This window comes from Hypomesus transpacificus, chromosome 7 (genome assembly GCF_021917145.1).
Source record: "Hypomesus transpacificus isolate Combined female chromosome 7, fHypTra1, whole genome shotgun sequence".
In the NCBI taxonomy this organism is placed as follows: Eukaryota; Metazoa; Chordata; class Actinopteri; order Osmeriformes; family Osmeridae; genus Hypomesus; species Hypomesus transpacificus.
In genome coordinates this window covers 568,856-590,042 of record NC_061066.1, presented here as the reverse complement: position 1 = coordinate 590,042, position 21,187 = coordinate 568,856, and the positions used below count along the sequence as shown (strand labels likewise).

The 21,187-nt window shown below is 44.1% G+C and overlaps 2 protein-coding genes across 3 annotated transcripts; one reads left to right on the top strand and one right to left on the bottom strand.

Annotated features, from left to right (window-relative positions):
- Positions 1-235: 235 nt before the first annotated feature.
- Positions 236-7,665, top strand: chpt1 (choline phosphotransferase 1). The gene is made up of 8 exons (XM_047022534.1): positions 236-699; positions 2,247-2,394; positions 3,179-3,320; positions 3,442-3,526; positions 4,297-4,428; positions 4,600-4,758; positions 4,935-5,060; positions 5,394-7,665. Exons 1-8 carry the CDS (start codon positions 460-462, stop codon positions 5,508-5,510), a joined length of 1,149 nt encoding a protein of 382 aa, XP_046878490.1. The 5' UTR covers positions 236-459; the 3' UTR covers positions 5,511-7,665.
- Positions 7,654-21,088, bottom strand: gnptab (N-acetylglucosamine-1-phosphate transferase subunits alpha and beta). 2 transcript variants are annotated; one of them, XM_047022532.1, is made up of 21 exons: positions 20,800-21,088; positions 20,484-20,569; positions 20,199-20,318; positions 19,601-19,651; positions 18,626-18,828; positions 18,419-18,483; positions 18,156-18,290; positions 14,818-14,979; positions 14,498-14,677; positions 14,188-14,358; positions 13,960-14,083; positions 13,653-13,868; positions 12,376-13,538; positions 12,045-12,244; positions 11,686-11,905; positions 11,479-11,592; positions 11,291-11,376; positions 11,106-11,204; positions 10,820-10,987; positions 9,778-9,868; positions 7,654-9,093 (listed from the first exon to the last, which is right to left on the bottom strand). In XM_047022532.1, the coding sequence occupies exons 1-21, from the start codon at positions 20,929-20,931 to the stop codon at positions 9,022-9,024; spliced, it is 3,858 nt and encodes a 1,285-aa protein (XP_046878488.1). In that variant the 5' UTR covers positions 20,932-21,088; the 3' UTR covers positions 7,654-9,021. The 2 variants fall into 2 exon arrangements, with proteins under 2 accessions (XP_046878488.1, XP_046878489.1); XM_047022533.1 differs by having other exon boundaries at positions 13,653-13,862.
- Positions 21,089-21,187: the final 99 nt, after the last annotated feature.

Here is a 21,187-nt window from a genome sequence, read left to right as displayed (position 1 = left end):
TGGAAAGATTGAGATTTTTCTTTTTTTGTGACGTCATTAAATAACAATTAACATTCCCTTAAGCCATTTGATATTTTCAGAATTGTGTTGGAAAATCATAGCCTATTATTTTAGTAGGTGTTTACGAAGCTGTCGATGGTGAACTCGTAACTACTGACAGCCGATGTGTTTTGTTTTTCTAAATGTTTGGAAATTGCGCACATAGCGGTGGTAGGAATACATCGCATTTGAATCTCCCGGTTACATTCTCTTCCGGGCCTTGGCTTCCTGCTGAAAAGCAATTTTCGATGAACGGAGAGGGTATTTACAACTCATGGTTGAAAAATAACCGTTCACTCTTAAATGTCAAATGAACAACCGTTTTCTGTCTGGAGACAAGCAAATATTAAATCCGGAGAGACAGAAGAAAGTTAGGAGTATCGCTGGGGGGTACTTTTTGGAGCACAGAGGCTAAAAACAATGCCACATTTCTTGTGTCCAGAGCCGCTGTCAGTCGCACAACTCAAGCGACTAGAAGAGCATAAATACAGCGCCTCCGGCCGATCCCTTTTCGAACCAGCGTGTCAAGTATACTGGAATTGGCTGGTCCAACAAATTCCAACCACGATCGCACCGAATACGCTGACTATAATTGGACTCGTTGTGAATATTGTCACAACTGTAGTGCTAGTGTATTACTGCCCGTCGGCAACAGAAGAGGTAAGTGACGGCGACCTTGGGAAACTTTCTGATATAATGTCTCTGTCCTATGTGTAGTTGTAACAATTGATACCACGATACACCTGGAACCAGTGTCTGCTTATATTTAAGCACGTTTTAGGTCAGTCATTCATTTGTTTGTAGGAACCACAGTAATTTTGACAAATGGTTTATAGACAGAAGTAAATTGGCTACTTAATAATTTAGTGTACAAAACGACGGATGTTTGTTAATAGGAAACAAAACTCGAGCTTTGAACTTTGGATCAATGGTGTGCAGTCAGCTTTCAACCCATTATCTCAGTCAGAATCAGTTCGAGTAAGATATTGCCACGTTGATTACGTTGATGACTCTAGGTTCCATTTATCTGGCATCAATAGAGACTTAGTGTTGCCATACTGAGTAGGCCCATTTGTGTGTGTGTGTGGTGCATGCATTCATTCTTTAACAGAGGCATTCAGGTTATCAGACTTGCAGAATGCCTTAGCCCGTATGCTTCAGTATAGATTAGAACCTTAACCCTGACAAAGTCCAGATTGCAAAAAGATTGAAAGGTTTTTGCTTGTTATGCCATAGCCTACTTGGGTCTGATTAAGTGAGCAACCACTGTACTGATGACCCATAATTACCCTGTGTAGGTGATATGCTACAAGTCAGAGCAGTCAATGGTAAGATTAGGGACGACTGCCTACTTGGCAAACATAAGGATAAGACCAAAAACTGTTGGACTATGTCCAAAAGGACACTTATGTGAAAGTACAGCTTAATGGTTGTTCACAATCAATTATCATTTACAAGCATTTTACCATGGTCATAACACAGGGCATGGCTGAGAGACACAGAATGAGGGGAAAGAGCAGAGCATCTTGTTATTCTAGTTTGTTTTACACATGCATGCACCTACACACACCTAGCCTATAGTGTTGAAACAGTGTCTTGTGGAGAGACAAGCAGAGTATTGGCTTGCTCTTGGTGGGCAGATGGCTGCTAAAAGTCAAATCTCTGGAAATGCCCTGTTCTTTTGACATTTTGGTCTTACTATTTTGGTCTTAGTGCACACACACACACACACACTTGCAATCTTGCCACTTTTGCCATTTTACTACACTTTACAGGCACTTGGTCTAGCATGACACAAATGCAACAACAGTTGTTCAGATCACACTGCCATAGCCTCAGAGGAGTTAACCTAATATGGAATGATTTGGCTTGTGTGACTAAGTGTACAACACACAAGTGGTGCCCCCAATGTTTTTTACGCTGTTCTTGTGTGTGGGGTCCCATGCATTATGATAGGATACTCTTTAGTAGTTTGTAAAGTATGGGATCCTTACTGGGCACGAGCATTCAGCTAACTCTGATGGCCCTTTCTTAGGAAAAAAAGAGGATTTTACTGACACAACAGCCGCATCCTGCAATGAAGATTACATGATTTCTACTTTCATCTGTGCTCTGAAAGAAAAAACAATATTTTCAAGGAAACAGATTGTCCTTGCCTCGACTCATCTCTCGTCCTTCACCCCCTCTTCCCCTGTCTTTTTTACCAGGCTCCAGCATGGGCGTTCTTCCTCAGTGCACTGGGACTGTTCATCTATCAGTCTCTGGATGCGATCGATGGGAAACAGGCCAGGAGGACCAACAGCAGCTCACCTTTGGGAGAGTTGTTTGACCATGGCTGTGACGCTGTCTCTACAGGTGTGGTAGGCCTTGCTGTTTTGTCAGCACGTTGTATGACCAAAATGTTGTACACAACTAGGATTACGTTTAGATTTATTCAAGTTCAAGTTCAAGTTCAAGTTCAAGTCTTTTATTTGTCAGGTGCACAGAGCAACACAAGGTTAGACTGGGCACTGAAATTCTTAAGACAAGACAACGCAAGCACTTGGCATAACATAACATATAAGTACACAGAACAAATTTACATCTATGCTGAGCTTAGATAAGTGAACTTCCTAAATATACAGATAGCAATAAATAAACGACTATACTAACCCTAACACTAAAACTTCCTAAATTACAGATAACAATAAATAGTACGCTATACTAACCCTAATACAAAAAAAAAAAAAAAAAAAAAAAAAAAAAAAAAAAAAAAAAAAAAAACCTGTTACAACCCTATAAACTAATCTAACCTAAATGGAGTACAGTGCAGTAGTGCAAATTTACAGATCAGTGACTTATTCATTTTACATTTACATTTTAGTCATTTAGCAGACGCTCTTACCCAGAGCGACTTACAGTAAGTACAGGGACATTCCCCCCGAGGCAAGTAGGGTGAAGTGCCTTGCCCAAGGACACAAATCATGTGGCACGGCGGGGAATCGATCCGGCAACCTTCTGATTACTAGCCCAACTCCCTCACCGCTAAGCCATCTGACTCCATTTAGCAAATCGCTTTTATACTACTTTAGTTAGTGTCAATCTGTCATGTGATTTGAATTCACTTGTGATAGTTACATTTTGTGTACTCTCATTACAGTGTTTGTTGCCGTGGGAACATGTATATCCTGTGGGATAGGAATGTATCCAGACTGGATGTTCTTCTGCGGTTTCGTTGGGATGTTCATGTTCTTCTGTGCCCAGTGGCAGACCTATGTTTCTGGAACTCTCCGTTTTGGCTTGTGAGTTGTGTAATAAGTCTACGTTTTATATGTTCCATCCAAAGCAACTTACATTTCCTCATTGCTTTCTTACAACTGGTCTGAATCTTCCTTTTAAGTATCTTTCACTGTCCTCATGCAGGGTTGATGTTACAGAGGTCCAGATTTCCATCATTGTCATGTATCTGATGTCAGCTTTTGGTGGAGTGGGCCTTTGGGACAACAGGGTATGATTTAAACACGCATGTGCAAATACTCCAAACATTCAGTCATACATACTGTTTTCTCTGTTTTCTTGGCTTTAGGGTTCTAATACAGACTCTAACCTCTAGTCTCAATGCCCCAGACTGTCCTACAAACTGGGATAACAGCTCTGCAAATCTGGCATAAGGGGGAGCCAACTTTGTGACATACTTTTTTCCCCCCATTTCAAAATGGCAAGGGCGAGTCTTGAACTGGAGATATGTGTAGTTATCTGTGTACCAGAACAGTTTAGTGCTCCAGTCACTTTATAGAAGATCCATTCTGAGGTTAGTGAAGTACAAGTCTTATAGTGCTACACCTTTTGTAGAAGAAAGGACCACAAAACTAAACCTTTAGCTTTAGATCAGTATCTTAGACTGTGACAACTGAAACCAAACCCAATCAGTTACTGTGTGACAACAGTGTACAAAGTACCTGTCAGCCAACTCACAATCACCCTAATAGTCATTAAATAGCAATTCTGTTTTACTTTTACTCTGGCTGCCCGTGGAGGCTTGACTAAACGTCAAATGAGAAGTGAGAAGGTAACTATGGGTAGCTATCCTCATGGCAACAGGTCACTCATGGCCATGATCTGGCTCAGACAGCTGATGTCACCCGCTTCTTTGGCTTCTCTTCCCATCATGCTCGGCATGCCTGCAGCTTTCAGTATAAAGAGAGCTTGTGGAGTGCTACTGGACACAAGTTGATAGATTTCCACGAACTTGACTATTTATTTTCTTTTTCTCCTCAGTTGCCTGTCGTGGGTTTGAAGCTTAGTGCCTTTCCCATCATAGGCATCATCGGTGGATTCTTGTTGTCCACCTATAACTACTTCTATGTCATATTGAATGGGGGCGTGGGCAAAAATGGCTCAACTGTTGCCGTAAGTCAAAGTATATTCTGATGTCATCAAACTCATTAGAATACAACAACAAAAAATGATACATTCCCTGACTTTTGAGTTCTGAGTTCCACATTGCATTGTAATATCTTTGCAAAGATCGATGTACTGATTTTATACAGCATGGTTTCTGTGCTCTACCATCTTGTGCAGGACACCAGTGTACTGACCCCAGGCATGCACATTGGCCTCATCCTCACCTTGGCTTTCATCATCTTCAAGAAGTCCTCTACCCAGCTGTTTCAGTTGCACCCTTGCCTCTACATCCTCACCTTCGGCATGGTCATCGCCAAGATCTCCAACAAACTGGTGGTGGGTGCACAAATGGATGAAAAACTGTTACTTATGGATAAACGTCTTCAACGAGAACACAGAGACAAAGTTTCCTATTGGTTCTCTTTTTATTTAAATGTCACTATCTCGCAGTATTGTAATCCAGTTATAGGGGTACGTCAACGTTCCTCAGAATGTTCTCTTCCTATATGCAGGTTGCTCACATGACCAAGAGTGAGCTGTATCTCCCAGACACAGCCTTTATCGGGCCTGGCCTTCTTTTCCTTAACCAGTACTTTAACAGCTTCATTGATGAGTACATAGTCTTGTGGGTTGCAATGGTGAGTACCCTCCGAATAGGCTGTCAGTGGCTGTCAATCTGTCGGCTAATGCAGTAACAATATTACAATAACAATGTAATAAAATAAAAATGTATTTGTATAGCCCTGTTACAGTGGGATTCACAGATTCCCACAATTCAGCACTGATAACCAACCTAAGTAACATAATAACAATAGTACTGCATTTACAATATTATATATGATTAGATATTATATAATATATATAATAATGAGATATTATAGATCATATTCTATATATCAAGTCTAGAGTGTTGGTTAAACAGTGGACATATGTGCCCTGGTGAGTCATCTCTCTCTGTTGTGCTTCCTCAGGTCTTGTCTCTGTTGGACCTGACACGCTACTGCACAGGCGTCTGCCTCCAGATCGCCTCACACCTGCGCATCAGCGTGTTCAGCATTGCACCGCAGGGCCACAGCCACCACGACTGAGGCCTTGCCCGGCGGGAGGAGGAGGAGGAGGAGGAGGAGGAGGAGGAGAAGGAGGAGGAGGAGGAGGGGCAGGCCGATGCCACCCCGCTCCTGAAAGCAGACGACGACGACAGCCCCTCGATCCAAAACTGCAGCAATCTTGATACAGTGACCACCTCTAACTAAAGTCTGTCCCACATACAAGAGTTGTGAAAGGAAGACGACCAGCCGTGGTTTAGATGAAGGGTACTCCTGCTGACCACGCCCACTGCCAGACTGCAGCACTATGTAGAGGTAGTATAGGGTTAGGGTTAGGGTTAGGGTTAGGCTAACCCTAACCCTACTCCTGCTGACCACGCCCACTGCCAGACTGCAGCACTATGTAGAGGTAGTATAGGCAGCACGGGCAGGAGGATGAAAAACCAAGCGGGTCTTGGGTTCCTTTCGTCTTTGATGACGTAGGTCGTTTTCACTATCAGAGCCAATTTGGAAGATCTTAGAATGTCAACTTGAAATGTATGTCTTCATTAAAGAAGACAGTTCTGTTTTCTTGAACATCTAAAAGGCAGAGTTTCCATCTCCAGCTTATTCAATTTAGAGACAAAAGTATTGCTTGCTAGCATGAGGTACTAGTTGTAAGTCTGGGTAAATATATCAAATGTAGCCTATGCTGCATTGTTTATTGGCCTGTTATAGTTCAATTGGTATGTTGACTACACTTGATAACCTTTCTTTTATGCAGTATAAGTACATATCTCCTTCTAAAAAAGCCTTTTAGTTGCTTTTATACAGATCTAGATTGTGTTATACTGTTTGATACTTGCCCACAATTTGCATAGACCTAGTACCTCCTTAAAATGTGTGAATCATTAGAATTTATTTATAGGGTTATTCAATCAAAAGTTGCAGCAACTGAAATCAGGGCTAGAAAATTCTCCCAAAATTTACTTTTTAAACCTCTGATCATTTCCAATGAAATTTGTAATGTGGACTAACTTTTGTTCAGTTCCATGTGGTCAGCTCTACATCTGTCAAGGACTGCAGGGGCGAGGGTCTGTGTTAACACTGGCTCAACAATGACAAAGCTTTTACAGGGTTCCTCCATCTAACCATTATGGCTACACTACAACTCCTCTAACTGTTTAAAGTGTACAAACACTACATAAAACGTGTATTTTGCAAATCACTCTGGAATCTTAGTTTCCCATCCATCCAAGTCCATGTGGAGTTTTGTCTGTTGGAGATGATGTGTTAACACAAGATCATACGCTCTCTTTGTTTTCCTCCCTAAAGGGCTACATAATTATATGTGATTGTACAGAATTTAGTTTGAAGCCTTAAAGTTTATTTTTTAATTGTTTTATTTTAAATTTCTGTGCGGATGTTTGGTGAGAGAAGTTGATAAACACTGTCTTTTTGTTTAAATTTTCTGTAGTTTATGCAGAAAACTTTACTTATGGATCAGTGTTTTATAACTGTAATTTAAGTATCATGCAAGATACCCAAGCTAAGACATAGGACTACTGGAATATGTTTTACCGTTAACTAGACATAACTCTTGACTGGAATCTGTCTGTTTCTCATTTAACATTTATACAAACACATTTATACAATGTACAGGTGAATGCATTTGGTACTTGAACCTCAATGATTTGTGATAATAATGATACCATGATTGGAACAGTTTTCCGATATCAAACATACATAATGGCTCTGTTTCTTGAAGGATGACAGAACATAACATTGAAATTAAATCTGTGTTTAACATTAGGATACAGAAAGGGATACATTTGGGAGAAATGGTGGTCAAAACCCCATGTAATAATGGAGGCTTAAATGATCAAATATACAAAATGAATCACCTCTGTCTTAAACATGCATATAGTAGTGATCCATGCCCTAAAAGGTCATTTTGTTTGGATGCAGATAATGAAGGTAGAATGCTAAATAAGAGCTTTCAGGTGATGTAAGGTTGCTGAGTGACTGTAACTGACACTAACTTGATGTTTCTGTTCAATCAGGGGTTTTCCAGCTGGTTAACTATGGAACTATGCATTAGAGGTCCACATGCTCAACCATAACATGGTATTGCACTGTTCAACACTATACAGTAATACACCTTTGTACTAACAAAAGTGAGTGAAAAGGTTTTAATAAAGACATATTTTTCATTCAATCACTTGTATTTCTTTATTTGAAAGAACGAAGACCAAGAAAGCAAAGTTGTTTGTTGTCATTTTGAATTCTGGGGTGGAAGCAAATTACAACTTATGCACTGTATGTGCTGGAATTAGAATAACATCCAAAGAGTTATTCCCCTAAAATAAATTGGCTGGCATGCATTTGAATTTGTAGGTAACATGACAGACATCAAACAGTACAGCAGCAAAACATCTGTCATGGCCCTCTGCTGTAAACAGTTATTCAGTGTGAGTATTTGTCACCCTACAAGATTTACGGATGTCTGGTAAAAAAAAAAGTCAAACCATGGAAAGAAACAGGGTCAGTAGAACCTTTTGTGAGGTTAATAAACATTCCGTGGTAGTCATTACAGATGCATGAGAACATTTGGCTTTTCACAAACGATACAATCACATCTTTATAAACAGCATGCCCAAGAAGTCTGAATTTCAGACACTAGCGAGAGCTAAACATGTCCCATGGGAACGCACCGACGGACGGCTGAATGCTGCAGTCACTAAAATGTCAAACATTCACAATAAAAATAAAACATACAAATAAAACACTAGCAACTCTATCACCTAAGAAATCAACATACCTAGGTGGTATGATATGTAAAGGAAATTTTAAAGGCAAGCAGGGACAGGAAGAAAACAAGTGCATTCAATCAGAAATGGATCATGGATGCAGCTCAGGCGTTAAGCTATTTAGGAAAAGGCACTTCTTGGACAGAGGACAGTGAGAGCACAGACTGTGCAGGCTAAAACAGACAGGTATCGACTTGTGTAACTCTCTTTTTTTTTATTATTATTATTGATGAATCCCTCGGTCATTGTTCTCTGGTTCTCCCTTTCTACCCTAACCTCTGAAACGTCTTGTGCCTTGGTGAGTGTGGTTCTATGTAACCCACAAGAAAGGATCCTCCGAGCCAATCCCACCCAGGTCGAGGGTTTAACATTGCATAAATCACAATGGCGCGGATGCAGCAGGAGTGTGGCACACATTTGGCTCACTGGATTGGAGACTAGGATCTCTGGCATCCCTAGTGGAGGAAATCTAGAGTAACGCCGGTATAATTTGGCATCTGTTGTACCAGCAGTTGAGGGCTGTCAATCATTTGCCAACACATGGTTGATGGCCTCTTTGTCGAGAAACTTAATGGCCACTTTCTAAAGCCATTCTGAGGTGAGCACCTCACAAGCTTCAGAGGGACGGCTATTCCTCTTCCAACGTCTCTTCCCCTATTCACCCCTTAAGGGTCGTTTCCTTGCCACGAGAAGGGTGAAGAATATGGGGGAGAGACAAGAGGAAGGATGAGGATGGTGCAGAGAAGAGGAACACTTCCTTTTCTTCACACACGCTCTGGGTTGACGTCCTTGCTGACCCTGCGTCTCGGGAACAGCTTGCGCTTCAGTAGGATCAGCTGAGGGAGACGGAACAAAGGATGACATCACAGAGGCACTCAAACAAACAAGGGGAGGAGGAAGGTCTCAAGTTTTTGTCGGTTTGCATATGGTGTGGTTGGCTTTTGAGTCTCCTTACTAACACATCAGGCTTTTCAAATTCACTTCCAAGTCCTTTTATAGTCACCCAAATAAGAGTCAGGTTGCCTACTCCACTAATACCAGTAACCCCTATTTAAAAAGTGGCCGCACTTCTAGCGGCCAGCAGATCAGGGCTGGATGAGGGTTGAGCTGATGCCTGTGAGGGGGACGTGTGGCCGGTGTGGGCTCACTGGGGAGAGCATGATCGGGCTACCCACTCCCTCACAGTCCCTCACGTCCCACAGCCAACGAGGCAGAGCAAACATTCCCTTTAGGTCACTCAGACTGTTGACCTTCCTCCATGGATCTCTGAGGAGAAACTGGACTCCTGTGCCCTTAGATCAGTCGGCAAACAGGTGCCCCGTGTCAACAAAGCAGGTATGTAACGTCGTGCTCCACGGGTGACAGATGCATCATCTGCGGTGTTTCCTTTTAATGATGTCACTTCACTTTCCAGCCTAGATTCATGTAGTGCTGGTGGGATGTGACAATCAGGAGATCTCTATGGAGCATGTCTGGGACTGGAAATGGGGTGAATCAGACCAGAGCAATGGAATACTGACCTGTTCAGCGAAGAAGGAGATCACAGTAAAGATAACCAGAGTCACGAGCACACAATGTGTCCAGAACTTGAGCTTATCCCTGTATACTCGCCTGAAATATGAAACACACACACAGTTATACATAGTTATTACTAAAAAAAAAAAAAAAACTCAAGTCTAAACTTTATACCATAGGAACATGGCTTGTGCCAATTCACCGAACTTGAACGCCAACATAAAATATTTCTGTATGGGATGCAGCTAAGATAAAACAGCTGAACTCTCAATCCCTGAGGGAGACCATGGAAGTGGGAAAAGGGGAGTTGATGTCCTGTACAGTATGTGACCCAGCAGAATGCTCTGGGAACACAGACAAGCAAGGTGACAAGGTGACATCATCCCTCCCACCTGCTTATTACTTCACTAACACCATCAGGCTTTTAACACCAAGTACCACAGGGAGGTACACAGACCTGGGGGTGGAATGAAGGAGGGACAGAAGGAAGGGGGAGAAGAGAGAAGGAGGTGGAAGGGTGAGGAAGGAAAAGGGAAGCAGGTCGTTCACAATAAAGGCTAAAGGATAGTGGGTGATAAGGATCGTCCCAGTCTTACTGGCTGTCATAGATCTAAAGAGAGGGGTCTAATTTTAAAGTCTCTGTATGCTGCTACATTCTGAGGTCTGCATATCTGGGAGTAGGATCCCTTCTCAGAGCTTCTAAACCGGCAGGGATTCCCACTGGCCGGCGCTGGGAACACTGGAAGCTCCCAGGTGCTGACAGTCCTGGATCATTAAATATTCCTTCTGGAAAAACAAACTTGATAAATCACCTATTCTTTCACGTGCAAGAAACCTTGCACATAGCTCTGGAATAGCACAGTAATCCATGTGTCAAGTACTAAAAATGTGCATGTACTGTAGCAGTGCTACAGTAATAGAACATCACAGGATGAGACAGTGTCTTAACATAGTCTTTATGGTGTGTTTACTAATCCGACTCTTCCTGTCTATCTTTCTTTCTTTCTTTCGACCCATCCATTCATCCATATGGCTCTAGTGTTCTACCATTCCTGCAGCTCTCCCATGTGGAGGAAGCGGTTCCGGTACTCTCTGGGCAGCTCAAACTGGGAGGCCAGCGGAAACATGGATTCATAGAAGTCCCTCAGCACCGCCTTCACTGTCCCGGCGTCCTTATGGCTGTGGTCGATGTTGTCGTTTAGACAGATGAACTTCCTGTGAGGAACAGGAAGCGGGCTGTTACAGTGCGAAACTAGGACCTTGGAGCCAAAACTTGAAATCCGTTTTAGCAGGCACCAGGATAGACAGTTCTGGCACAGGAAGGAACGCTCACCTTGGGTTCTTTCGGATATCGTCCAACTGTCCCACCACATGGGACACGTTAGTGCGCACCATCTTGAAGGCTAACTCCTCCTCCCCCATGATCTCAAACCTAAGAAAGGACAGAGATCTTATTAATTAAACATTATTGGATTGACACCTTAGAGATTCCTAAAGCGTGCTACAGAGAACACCTACTTGTATTTGTTCTGGTCTCTGAAGGCCTTCTGTATACGCTCTATAATGGGTTTACAGTGGATGACCAGACCTTTGGTGACAGGAGGCTGCAAACACAAACACATAAGAAATCCACCAGGTCAAACTAATGAGACATGAAGACAATGAAGGGCACATAATCCTTTAGAGGGTGGTTCTGTGAGACTCACCATGCTGGGGTCATAGTAGGCCTCCTGGGTGGGGTTGACCACGTGGAGCCGGGTCAGGTTGGCAGGCAGCATCTTGGAGCAGTTGATCAGCGTCTGCTCCAGACCCGTCAGATCCTGAAACAGAGACGTGGTGCATCACTACATACATAGACACACCTTATTAAGTGAAGAACTTATTAAGTGACAACACAAATCCATAGGACTGACCTGTAGGCTGAGGGGCAGCTCGTGTATCCTCGTGGCGAGCGTTCGGATCTCTCTGTCCGAGAGCACCCCTGAATGGTCTGTGTCGATCTCGTCGAACACCTGGGAGACGTTGAGCTGCTGCAGGGCGCTCATCAGGAAGTAGAAGTAGGAGAAGGCAAACTGCATGTCCTCGGAGTGACGTACCCGGTGGGACGACGTCTTGTCGAAGCCCTCGGGGAACCTGCGAACAAGAGGAGCTGTTAACCGACAACAGCAACTTTGTCTTTTAAAAAAACAATTTTGTGGGTGGCATGTTTGACCATCTAATTTTGTAAGACAGGAAGTGTAGAGCTTCTTCTTCTGGTCTGGTGTGCTCTCACATGTCCTGAAGCTCTTGCATGATGAGCCTATCAATCATGTGGGGCATGTGGGCAGGGACTTTGCGGGACGTGAATCCAAACTGGCCGTTCAACAGCTTGTTGACATAGCGCAGCGAATCGGCGAAGGTGTCCTGCAGCCTCCGGCCAGTGGCGGTGCTGTCAGACTGGTACATGAGCTCCCGTGTCAGACGTTCATCTTCCTACAAGGCAGGGGGGAACACAGTCAACAACCTAGTAACCCTTCGGCACAGAGCCAACCTGAGAATAGGTCTGAAATGCTTATTTCAAAACACTTTCGGTGCCCCTCATATGATCCCCACTCCAGACTCACATCCAGCAGATCCTGAAAGAACTTCCTCCTCTCCCATGGCAAGAAGCCTCTGTCTGAGGAAGTGTAGTGTTGCAACTTCCTGCCAACAAGCCCCACCTCCCCTACACCGTCGATGGCTTGGTGTGATTGGCTGTCTGGGCCTTTGCTTTTGGACATGCTTCCAACCAGAGTGCTCAGCAACTTGGAGGATGGAGGACGCTCTGTTATGACGTCATCGGGTTTCGTTGTCACAGGGAGTTGACCTCCTGGGTTTTCAGGAGGTTTTCCATCAATCTGGACTTGGACAAGGGCCACTGGAGACTGGGATTTCTGCTCATCTCTCTCTTCAATCGCCGCCCTTGGTACATCACCTGGGACTTCGGTTTCTTTGGCCGGCAAATCTTTGTGTGTCTCCACGTCACCTTCTTCTCTCTGGGCCTCCTGTGGTTTAGTGCCCACTGTTGGTGCCTCCATCTTATCCCCCACCTGCTCTTTGTATGGCTCATCCAGGGATTCAGTCTGCTGTGGCCCTACTTTGAGCGGTGGGCGAATGCCTTCCTGGTTGGGTTTGGCCAGTGCCTTGTAGGGACCCAACAGAGCAGCCTTTGTGAGGTTATAACCCTTCACAGTTATATCACCCATCAGTAGCTTCTCCTCCAGCTTCTGCAGCTCAGTGCGCACAGCTACAGGCAGCAGAGGAATGTTCCGATCAGGCACCTCTACGGCCACCTCGGGCTCTCCAGGGGGCCTCTTCTGGACCTTAGGACCCTGTTTCTCCCTGGGGACATCGGCAAAAGGGACCTCGGGTTCAGGGGTGGCGGTGGTGGGTTTGTCCCCCTTGCTCCCTTCCCTCTGGACAGGGTCAGAGACGTTAGGCTGGGGGAGATCCCGGGTGTCCACCGCCACAGTGAAGGTCATGATGAACTCCTTGTCGTCCTTGTCCTGGAAGGTGAGGTTGTAGTGGACCAGGCTGGCGTTGTGGCCTGGGTGGAGCAGCAGGTGGACGGTCTTCCACTTGTTGGCCACCGAGGTGTGCCGTACCACGGGGCTGTCACTGACATGGGCGTCCGTCACTTTGTGACCCACGCCAGCGAAGCTGAAGTGGGGCCTGATCTCCCCCACTGGCAGAGTGTACAGCGTCTGGTTCCTATGCAGCGTCACTCTGTGCAGCTGTCCAAAGTGGTCTGGAAGATAAATACAGAATAATGAACACTTAGATACACCATGATCACTGGTACAAACGCTGTTGAGAACTGTGTATTTTTTTGTGTACCAAGTCATAAATAACAGACTCCTACCTTGGCCACAGTCTCCTACATCAAACCCACAGGAGAGCACATTGCAGGCTTGGTCGCAGAACTTATCAGCCAACCAAGAGTTGGCACAGCCCGGGTTGCAGTAAGAAATCCCTCCAATGCCTCCCAGGCCACCTGCAAAGTGCCATGGCGGTCCCCCGGCCCCTCCGGCTCCACCTGCTCCCACACCAGCCCCAAATCGATTGTTCGCAGCTGCTCCTGACGGAAGACAAGAAGAAGATATGAGAGGGACGTCCAGAAAAGTAGCGAGACAGTCAGAAAAGGTGGAAAGCGTAGGATCCTCCCTCACCCAGGCAGTCACTGCCATCCCAGTCACAGGCAGAGTTGTTGCAGGCCTTGTCACAGTAGCCGTCTTTAATCCAGGACCCTGGGCATCCCTCGGCACAGTTAGGGACAGGCCATGTCAGGTAAACCTGTATAGACGAACACATAGAGAATAATCAAACATCATACCATGAAAGCTTTTATTATTTTTATTTTTACTCTATTCTTCTCTAACTAGATTCTAGAGTCCAACCTTCTGTCCCTTGGAGTGACTGTAGAAGTCATCTGGCCACACATCTTTCCCAAACATGACGTCATCGTTGAGGTAGATGAACTTCTGGGACAGGCCTGGGATCCGGTGGATGTGTGTTTCAATGGCAGGAGAACTGAAGGTGGGAAGGTGAGTAAGGTTCTGGAAGATATCCTACACAAACAGGGAATGACATCACATGGCATATTATAATCCATACAATCTAAAGAACAAACGATTTTCAAAAATATTTTTGAAATGACAGACTACAGGACAAATTTTCTGTGTGATGAGAAGTGGACTCAAATGTCACCTGGTGCGTAACCACGGTAACGCGGGGGTTATCCAGGTTCAGCCAGGAAGGAATCTGCCCGTTAGTTACGATGAAGATGTGCCGCACCCAGGGGGCGTGTCTCTCCACCGAGCGCAGCGAATAGCGTAGCTCCTCGTTGTCTTCGAAGCGACTGGCTGAAACGTCCTCATCCTGCTTAGACTGAGGGGGCAGAGAACACAGCACGTAGGTGTGTGTGTGTGAGACAAACTACTCTTTATACAACAGAATTAAACAGAAAATGCACACCTGGAGTAGTAAAGTCATATGGTGGTGATTGATAAGTAGAGAGGGAGGTGTACCTGTGTGATGGTGGTGAGGTCCCAAAACAGGTAGGCAGGGTTGATATTTAACTCTTTCCCGTCCAAGGTCAGGTTCTTCTTGGCTTGCTGGGTCAGGTCAAGGAAGTCCTGGGGGCTGTTAAGGTGAAGCAGAGCTATGCTGGCCTCGGAATACAGCTGGAACTAAACAAACCAATAAGAACACACAACAAACACAAAGAAGTCAAAGGGGTGTTAAGAGGCAGCAGCTGAAAATATACATGCTTAGTATAGCACCACAAACAAAGAACAACATTATTTATTTCAAGTCAAGGCCACTCAATGCCTCCACAACAAGCTCCGACAACAGGCGTAAAGCTGGTTGAAGACGTGGCCGTGGTCAAGGTTACAATGCAGACCCAGATTCCATCATTGTGACTTTGGTCACGTTTGTCCCTGGAGGAATCCTGGGTAACAGATGATAGGAGTGAGAACCACTACACGGCTGAACGTGAGCTTGGTTCAAAGCAGCCATGTTGACCTCTGACCCCTTAGCTGTTCACTGATTCAGAGATGGGCGAGATCAGAGCAACCGCTTGAACGTGCTGGACTCGTCGCCGCCTTGACGTACACTGTCCCCCCTCCACGACCGAACAGCCCTCAGTCATGATGACCTGGACATGGGAATCGGATTGTGTGTGTTTGTGGAAAATTCTGTGATGTCATCTCTGTGGATAGGGGTGGAAAGGGGTGCATCTTAAGAGAGGCATGCAGGCACTGGCTCCGTGTTTTGTGTGCGTGTGACATGGTGGCATCCCAGGCATTGCTTCTTCAAACCATATGTCCCATCTCTGTCATCTGCCTAACCTAAGCCTCCCATGAAAGAGGCAAGCACATCACATTCTATCCACACAGCCCACACACTTCGCTCTGTGTGCAGCAGTGCCAGCCAGAGACTGCTGGCTCTTTCTCAGCCTTGACTCTTTTTGTCTCAGCTGTGGTTTTAGGAGTGGGGTTACCTGAGGAAGGTGAGGAAGCCTTACCTGAGGAAGGTAACCCACAGATCGCGTTGCCATTTTTGTTACAGACTAGCGCAGTTAAAACACAAATACATTTCCATGTTTATGACAGTGGATCAGCAAGACAATTGTAAAAAAAAAAAAAAATACAGATTTTAAATAGCTTTACAGGGAGGGATATGGCCAGTGACATTCCCTAACATGTCTGCCTGTCAACAGCCAGTTAAATACACTGCCAGTCAGATAAAATAATGTAGGTCATGTCACTACTATACAACATGAGCCACGGTCAATTGAACCCGGAGCAAGCACCACACAATTTACCTTGCTCCAGGCTAAGTACTGACACCTTCCATGCTTATGTCCAACCTACCTTAAAATATATACAAATACTTAGATATTCAACACTGAACGCTGCTAACAATCACTAAATCAAACGGCCTGGAATAAGTGCTATAGTAAATACAGTATGTTTACATGTCAGGAAAAATGAGATGTCAAAAGTGATGGGTGAGGTGGTGACCTGGACTCATTGGGGCTATGGCATCCTGTGCTGGTCTTATTGGTCCATCATTAACCAGGACTGAGAGTGGGCTATGCAAGGTCAGGGGAAATATACACCTGGGCCCATTCCTGCTGTCTAATATGATAGACGACACTGGGATATAGTGTGGACTATGGGTAATAATACATCTAGAAAGAATCAGTGTAGATACATTGGTCAGTGTAGTCTACCAGGTTCTGCTCTGTTCTTTTACGAACCACTTCATCGATGCACAGAAGCATTTAGGAAAACAACCTCATGGGTGCTAGATGACCCGTAAGTCACACACAGAAATATATACACAAACATATAAACAAACACATCCACAGTGAGCAGTATTTCACAGGGTGACAGTGTGAGTAGATGATGGGGGTCGCAGGGCCAGCTTTCATCACCATTGCACTCAGTCTAACACTGTGTCTATAAATACTGGCCATCTCTCAGTACTGTGACACAGTCCCTCTCTTTCTCTCTCTCTCTCCTTTCCACATTCTCCCCATCATCCCTCTTTCACAGAATCAGCCTGAGGGCACCAGGAAGAGCATCGTAACAGGATCCATCCATTGTGCCATGGATGGACCACCTGCGTACCTTGAATCCCATCGTCTCCCACCTAACCTCCCCTCACACCAAACCTGCCCGACTTGTAACCCAGGTTATTAAAGCTGACGATACCATCCATTGACTGTCAGCCCAACTGCCAGGAAAATAAGCTAAATATACCTGTAGTGGGGAAAGACTCTGAATCACACAATGTATGCAAGAAAAAAAGGAAAAAATGTGCACAAGTGACTGACGAATAAGGATAATGGGAGATAGAGAGGGAAGGACAGTAAAATCCTGGTGACCTTTCTGTGTGCTGACTGGCGCCACGCCACTTCAAACAGTTGTTCTAATGTTAACCCTAGCTCCCCCAGCTAGGGTTTCACCCTAATACCCCTGCTATTATCATATGACCACCGACCGCAGGCCAGAAGAAGACAAAGCCCTCCACTGGAGGGAGAGACTACGCACTACACTTAGCTCATATGTACAATTTAGGACATCTAGAACTGCATAAAAAAAATTCTAAAATAATATTTGGTAGCACAGGACTTGTCTGGCATATTGTAGTGTACATTATCACAAATAGGAGAGTAGATTAAAGACACAGGCAACAGATGCATCTTAAATTGTGAATTGACAGAATCTCTGACAAATTGGACTATTTGTTACAAACCCTTGATTGACCCTTGACAGAAATCTTGTCTATCTTCATTTTATAATATCTATCATAGGCATCAAAAGCTTTGTTGAGAAGTCTGTCTGTTATAATCTGCATCCCAGGCCCAGAGAAGACAGAGGTGGTTCTCTGGGAGACCACCATCACTAGATTGTTTTCTTTGATTAACACACAGTAATGCAAGCTCATTATTAACATTCCTCCCCTTGAAATATCTCTGGGAGAGTTCTGATTAGAGAAAATTATTAGATACACACACCGTTGCCAAACTAAACAAACCTCTTTCTTCACATCTTAACTGTTTAAAATACTGATCCATTCAGATGATAATCAATATGAATAATTGATTTTGTAGAACTATTAATCTGTCAACACTGTCAATCTTGCCATAGCTGTGCTATGATTGTAAGACATCTTGAATTAAAGGTATTTTTCAAGTTGTACTATGCTGACAAAATTAAGTGGCAAACTCTGCCCTCTAGTGTCCTGAAGTGAATATACACTACAGCTCAAACCAGCATCTCATTCTGCATGCATTTAGCTGCTTGTCCCAGAAGTTATTTATCCAGGTTGAACAGTGGCCTGATTGTCTCACCTGCTTGATCTTGCTGGTGACAACAGAGGGCAGTTTGACTCTCAGCAGCTCAGTTTCCTTGTAGGACGCTGGGAAGCCACTGAGGTAGGCCAGCGTATGCATACGCACCAGACCTGGAGTCTCCTTGTCTGTTGTCTACAGAGGAAACACTACTGCATTGTAATGGAAATAACGGGAGTTTATTCATTCAAAGCGAGAGTTTATTCATTATTATTCATTCAAAGCGAACTGTAAATATTATTGGCAGAAACTTGTCGACTCACCAAGTAACATCGGGAAACAGACCTCTTCGAGTCATCTTGAGACACTTCAATATAGGCCTTTTCAGCTACAGGAGATGAATAGGAGAGAATTACAACAAGGTCTGCCAGAGTGTATTGCAGTAGCATGATATAGGATTGATGTGTGCGTGATTGGGCTTGTGTGTGTGTGTGTGTGCATGCATCTAGGGCTGGTTTGCGATGTCTTACCATCAGCTTGAGAATGAAAGACAACCACAGACACCATGGTTGAGGGGTGTAGAGGTGTTGCAACTTGCAGTAACTGCTTGGCTGTAGAGAAGGAGGGTGAGAGTGAAGGCAGCTCCTTCACAGTCACATTAGCTGGTAAAGCTGGCTCCAGAGCTAGCATGGGTGCTATGATACAGTGAGACAGCAGACACTCCGGCTTCACTCTGGAAATAAAAAGTCAGTATTAAACATCAGGACATGGCATAATTAAACCTGTGTTCTATTATTCCATTCTAAGGACTTCAAGTAGCATGAGACAATAGAAACTTCTAGATTGTTTTAACCTTGTTTAAAAAAAAGTCTGAATGAAAAAACGTCTTAACGACAGGAAGGAGGCTGGTGACTCAGAATGACTAGTAGGTCCTTTTTTTTGTTGCACTTTGAAAGAGCTGTTTATGATTTCTTTTTTATATGTGTATGCATACATTTCCAGGTATTCCTGGAACACTTTTCATAAAGCTCTCTGTACTCATGCTAAATGACCTACATGTATGAGAACCCATGTCACACCTTTATGGGGTCATAAACACCTTCATGTGGTTAAAAACTAAATAGGTTGCAGTGCACTGAGGGTTCAGAGGAAGCTTCCACACACTTCCACAGGGTAGAGTGAGACCGTTTTTGTTACCAATGGTGTGTTTTTTTATTCTCTAGGGCAAGCCTTATATAAAACAATATGGCTATGCATGCTACTGGAATTAAACGGTACATTCAAGTATCGTGGCTATGCATGAACATAGACCAACATTTAGAAAACATCAGGCAAGACTCCCACAGTTTAAAATTAATCAATTCCCATGGAATTCACAAGGTTTTCCATGACTGCTGGAACCCTGATGAGCATGTTATTATTTCTATTTCAGTGACACATCAAAAGTCAATACATGGTGTGGTGAAAGAGCACATAGGCCGGCAGACACACTTTCTTTGACTTACTTATCCTTTGGCACTTCAGTTGTATTACTTGCATTCTTTCCCAAGCGTTCTCTGTAGCAGCAAGAAACATAGTTAATACAGCTTCAACTTTATAGATGCTCCATTAGGATACATGGATACGTGTGGATGAAACTGAGAGTGCCATATTTTAAACATGTTCTGATGTATCTTTCTTATGACTGTGCTTTGTGTGTACCAGGTATAAGACTTAAGCGCCAAAACTTAGTGAGAAATAACCTTTGACCCATGATAAGGCCATCCTGGTTACTCTGAGAAGATTGGTGTGTCAACAGAAAAATAGACTGGTTCAGATGGAGCATCTTCTGTCAATAATACTCTCAATCAAAAAAGTGTTTTGTTATTACAGCCAACAGATGTGTTCTGAGGGAAACAACACTGCATCACCAAGTAACAGAGGTCGGGTTTCCCAGATTCGTTAAGAAGCTCTTAACGCTAAGAGCTTCTTAAGAACGTTCTAAGAGCGTTCTAGAGCGTTCTTAGAACGATCCAAAGAAGCTCTGAGCGTTAAGATCTTCTTAACGAATCTGGGAAACCCGGCCAGAGTCGTTTAAGAAATGTGGTAAGATAATGCATGTACCTCAGTGCTCTCTGCTCCTCTTCCAGGTTCTCTCTGACTGCTCGAAGTTCCTTCATCAGAGCGGTGTCAGTGCCGTTAACCCAGGTATACACCACATCGATAGGCATGGGCAGACACAACCTATATTAAAACAGCATGTTAGGTCTGTTCTTCAAAAAAAAAAAATGCATGGACTGTTCAAAAAAACTTTTGTTAGAATATAACTCTAGACTCAACAGTGTTGAATCAATGTGAAAATTGTAGTTTAGCCAATGACAATGCTAAGTCACACAAGGTGTCACTCACCTGGTCTGGAATGATTTCCCTGCTACATTGTCTCTGTAGGAGTCAAACAACACATGGTACTGGTCCCGACTCCACTCCACAACAACCTGTACATACATGTGACATGCAAATCTTAGATGCACACTGTCAATATGTCAATATATCACATATCTGAGGGCCATGTCTATTACTGGCTAGCTCGATTGCAGCAAGCTGCTTGTCAGATCGGATTAGCTAGTTAGCTACTATCATGCTAAAATGTGCATAATTAATACAGGAGGGCCAGCAGCCAATGGAGTGAAAATGTTGAACTTGTGAAAGCCTTCTTTCAACTTACTTCTCCAAACTGGAAGGCGGAAACTATCATGAGGACAATCCCCCCAAAGCAGAGGTATAGCCCATAGCGGTGAGACAGACAGGTATAGGTCTGTCTCTGCAAAAGCTTCAGGACTGAATTGATGATCACCATGGTTCTCCTTGGTAATCCATTTCATACGAGCCATTCAAAAGGGATAAAATAACATATCGAATTAGTAGAAAATAAACAAGGTCTTAGTCACCTGACAGCTTGCGAGCGATACACTAAAAAACACATGACCAAACATCGTACTTCCTGGATGGTGATGACGCAGAATTCTCGGAAAACTTAACATCGCCACCTATCGTCTAGGAAACACATCACATGCGCCCCTGCGCCTGCACTGTATGATCTACCACTGTCATGA

What these genes read in the sequence shown, in the direction of transcription:
- gnptab (XM_047022532.1), bottom strand. Translation starts at nt 20,931, where the DNA reads ATGGTGATCATCAATTCAGTCCTGAAGCTTTTGCAGAGACAGACCTAT. An exon ending in CTGTTTCCCGATGTTACTTG is followed by an intron (nt 18,291 to 18,418) that starts GTGAGTCGACAA and finishes TTTCCTCTGTAG; the next exon opens with ACAACAGACAAGGAGACTCC. An exon ending in CCTACTATGACCCCAGCATG is followed by an intron (nt 11,377 to 11,478) that starts GTGAGTCTCACA and finishes TTGTGTTTGCAG; the next exon opens with CCTCCTGTCACCAAAGGTCT.
- chpt1 (XM_047022534.1), top strand. Translation starts at nt 460, where the DNA reads ATGCCACATTTCTTGTGTCCAGAGCCGCTGTCAGTCGCACAACTCAAG. An exon ending in TGGGCCTTTGGGACAACAGG is followed by an intron (nt 3,527 to 4,296) that starts GTATGATTTAAA and finishes TTTTCTCCTCAG; the next exon opens with TTGCCTGTCGTGGGTTTGAA. An exon ending in AAAATGGCTCAACTGTTGCC is followed by an intron (nt 4,429 to 4,599) that starts GTAAGTCAAAGT and finishes CATCTTGTGCAG; the next exon opens with GACACCAGTGTACTGACCCC.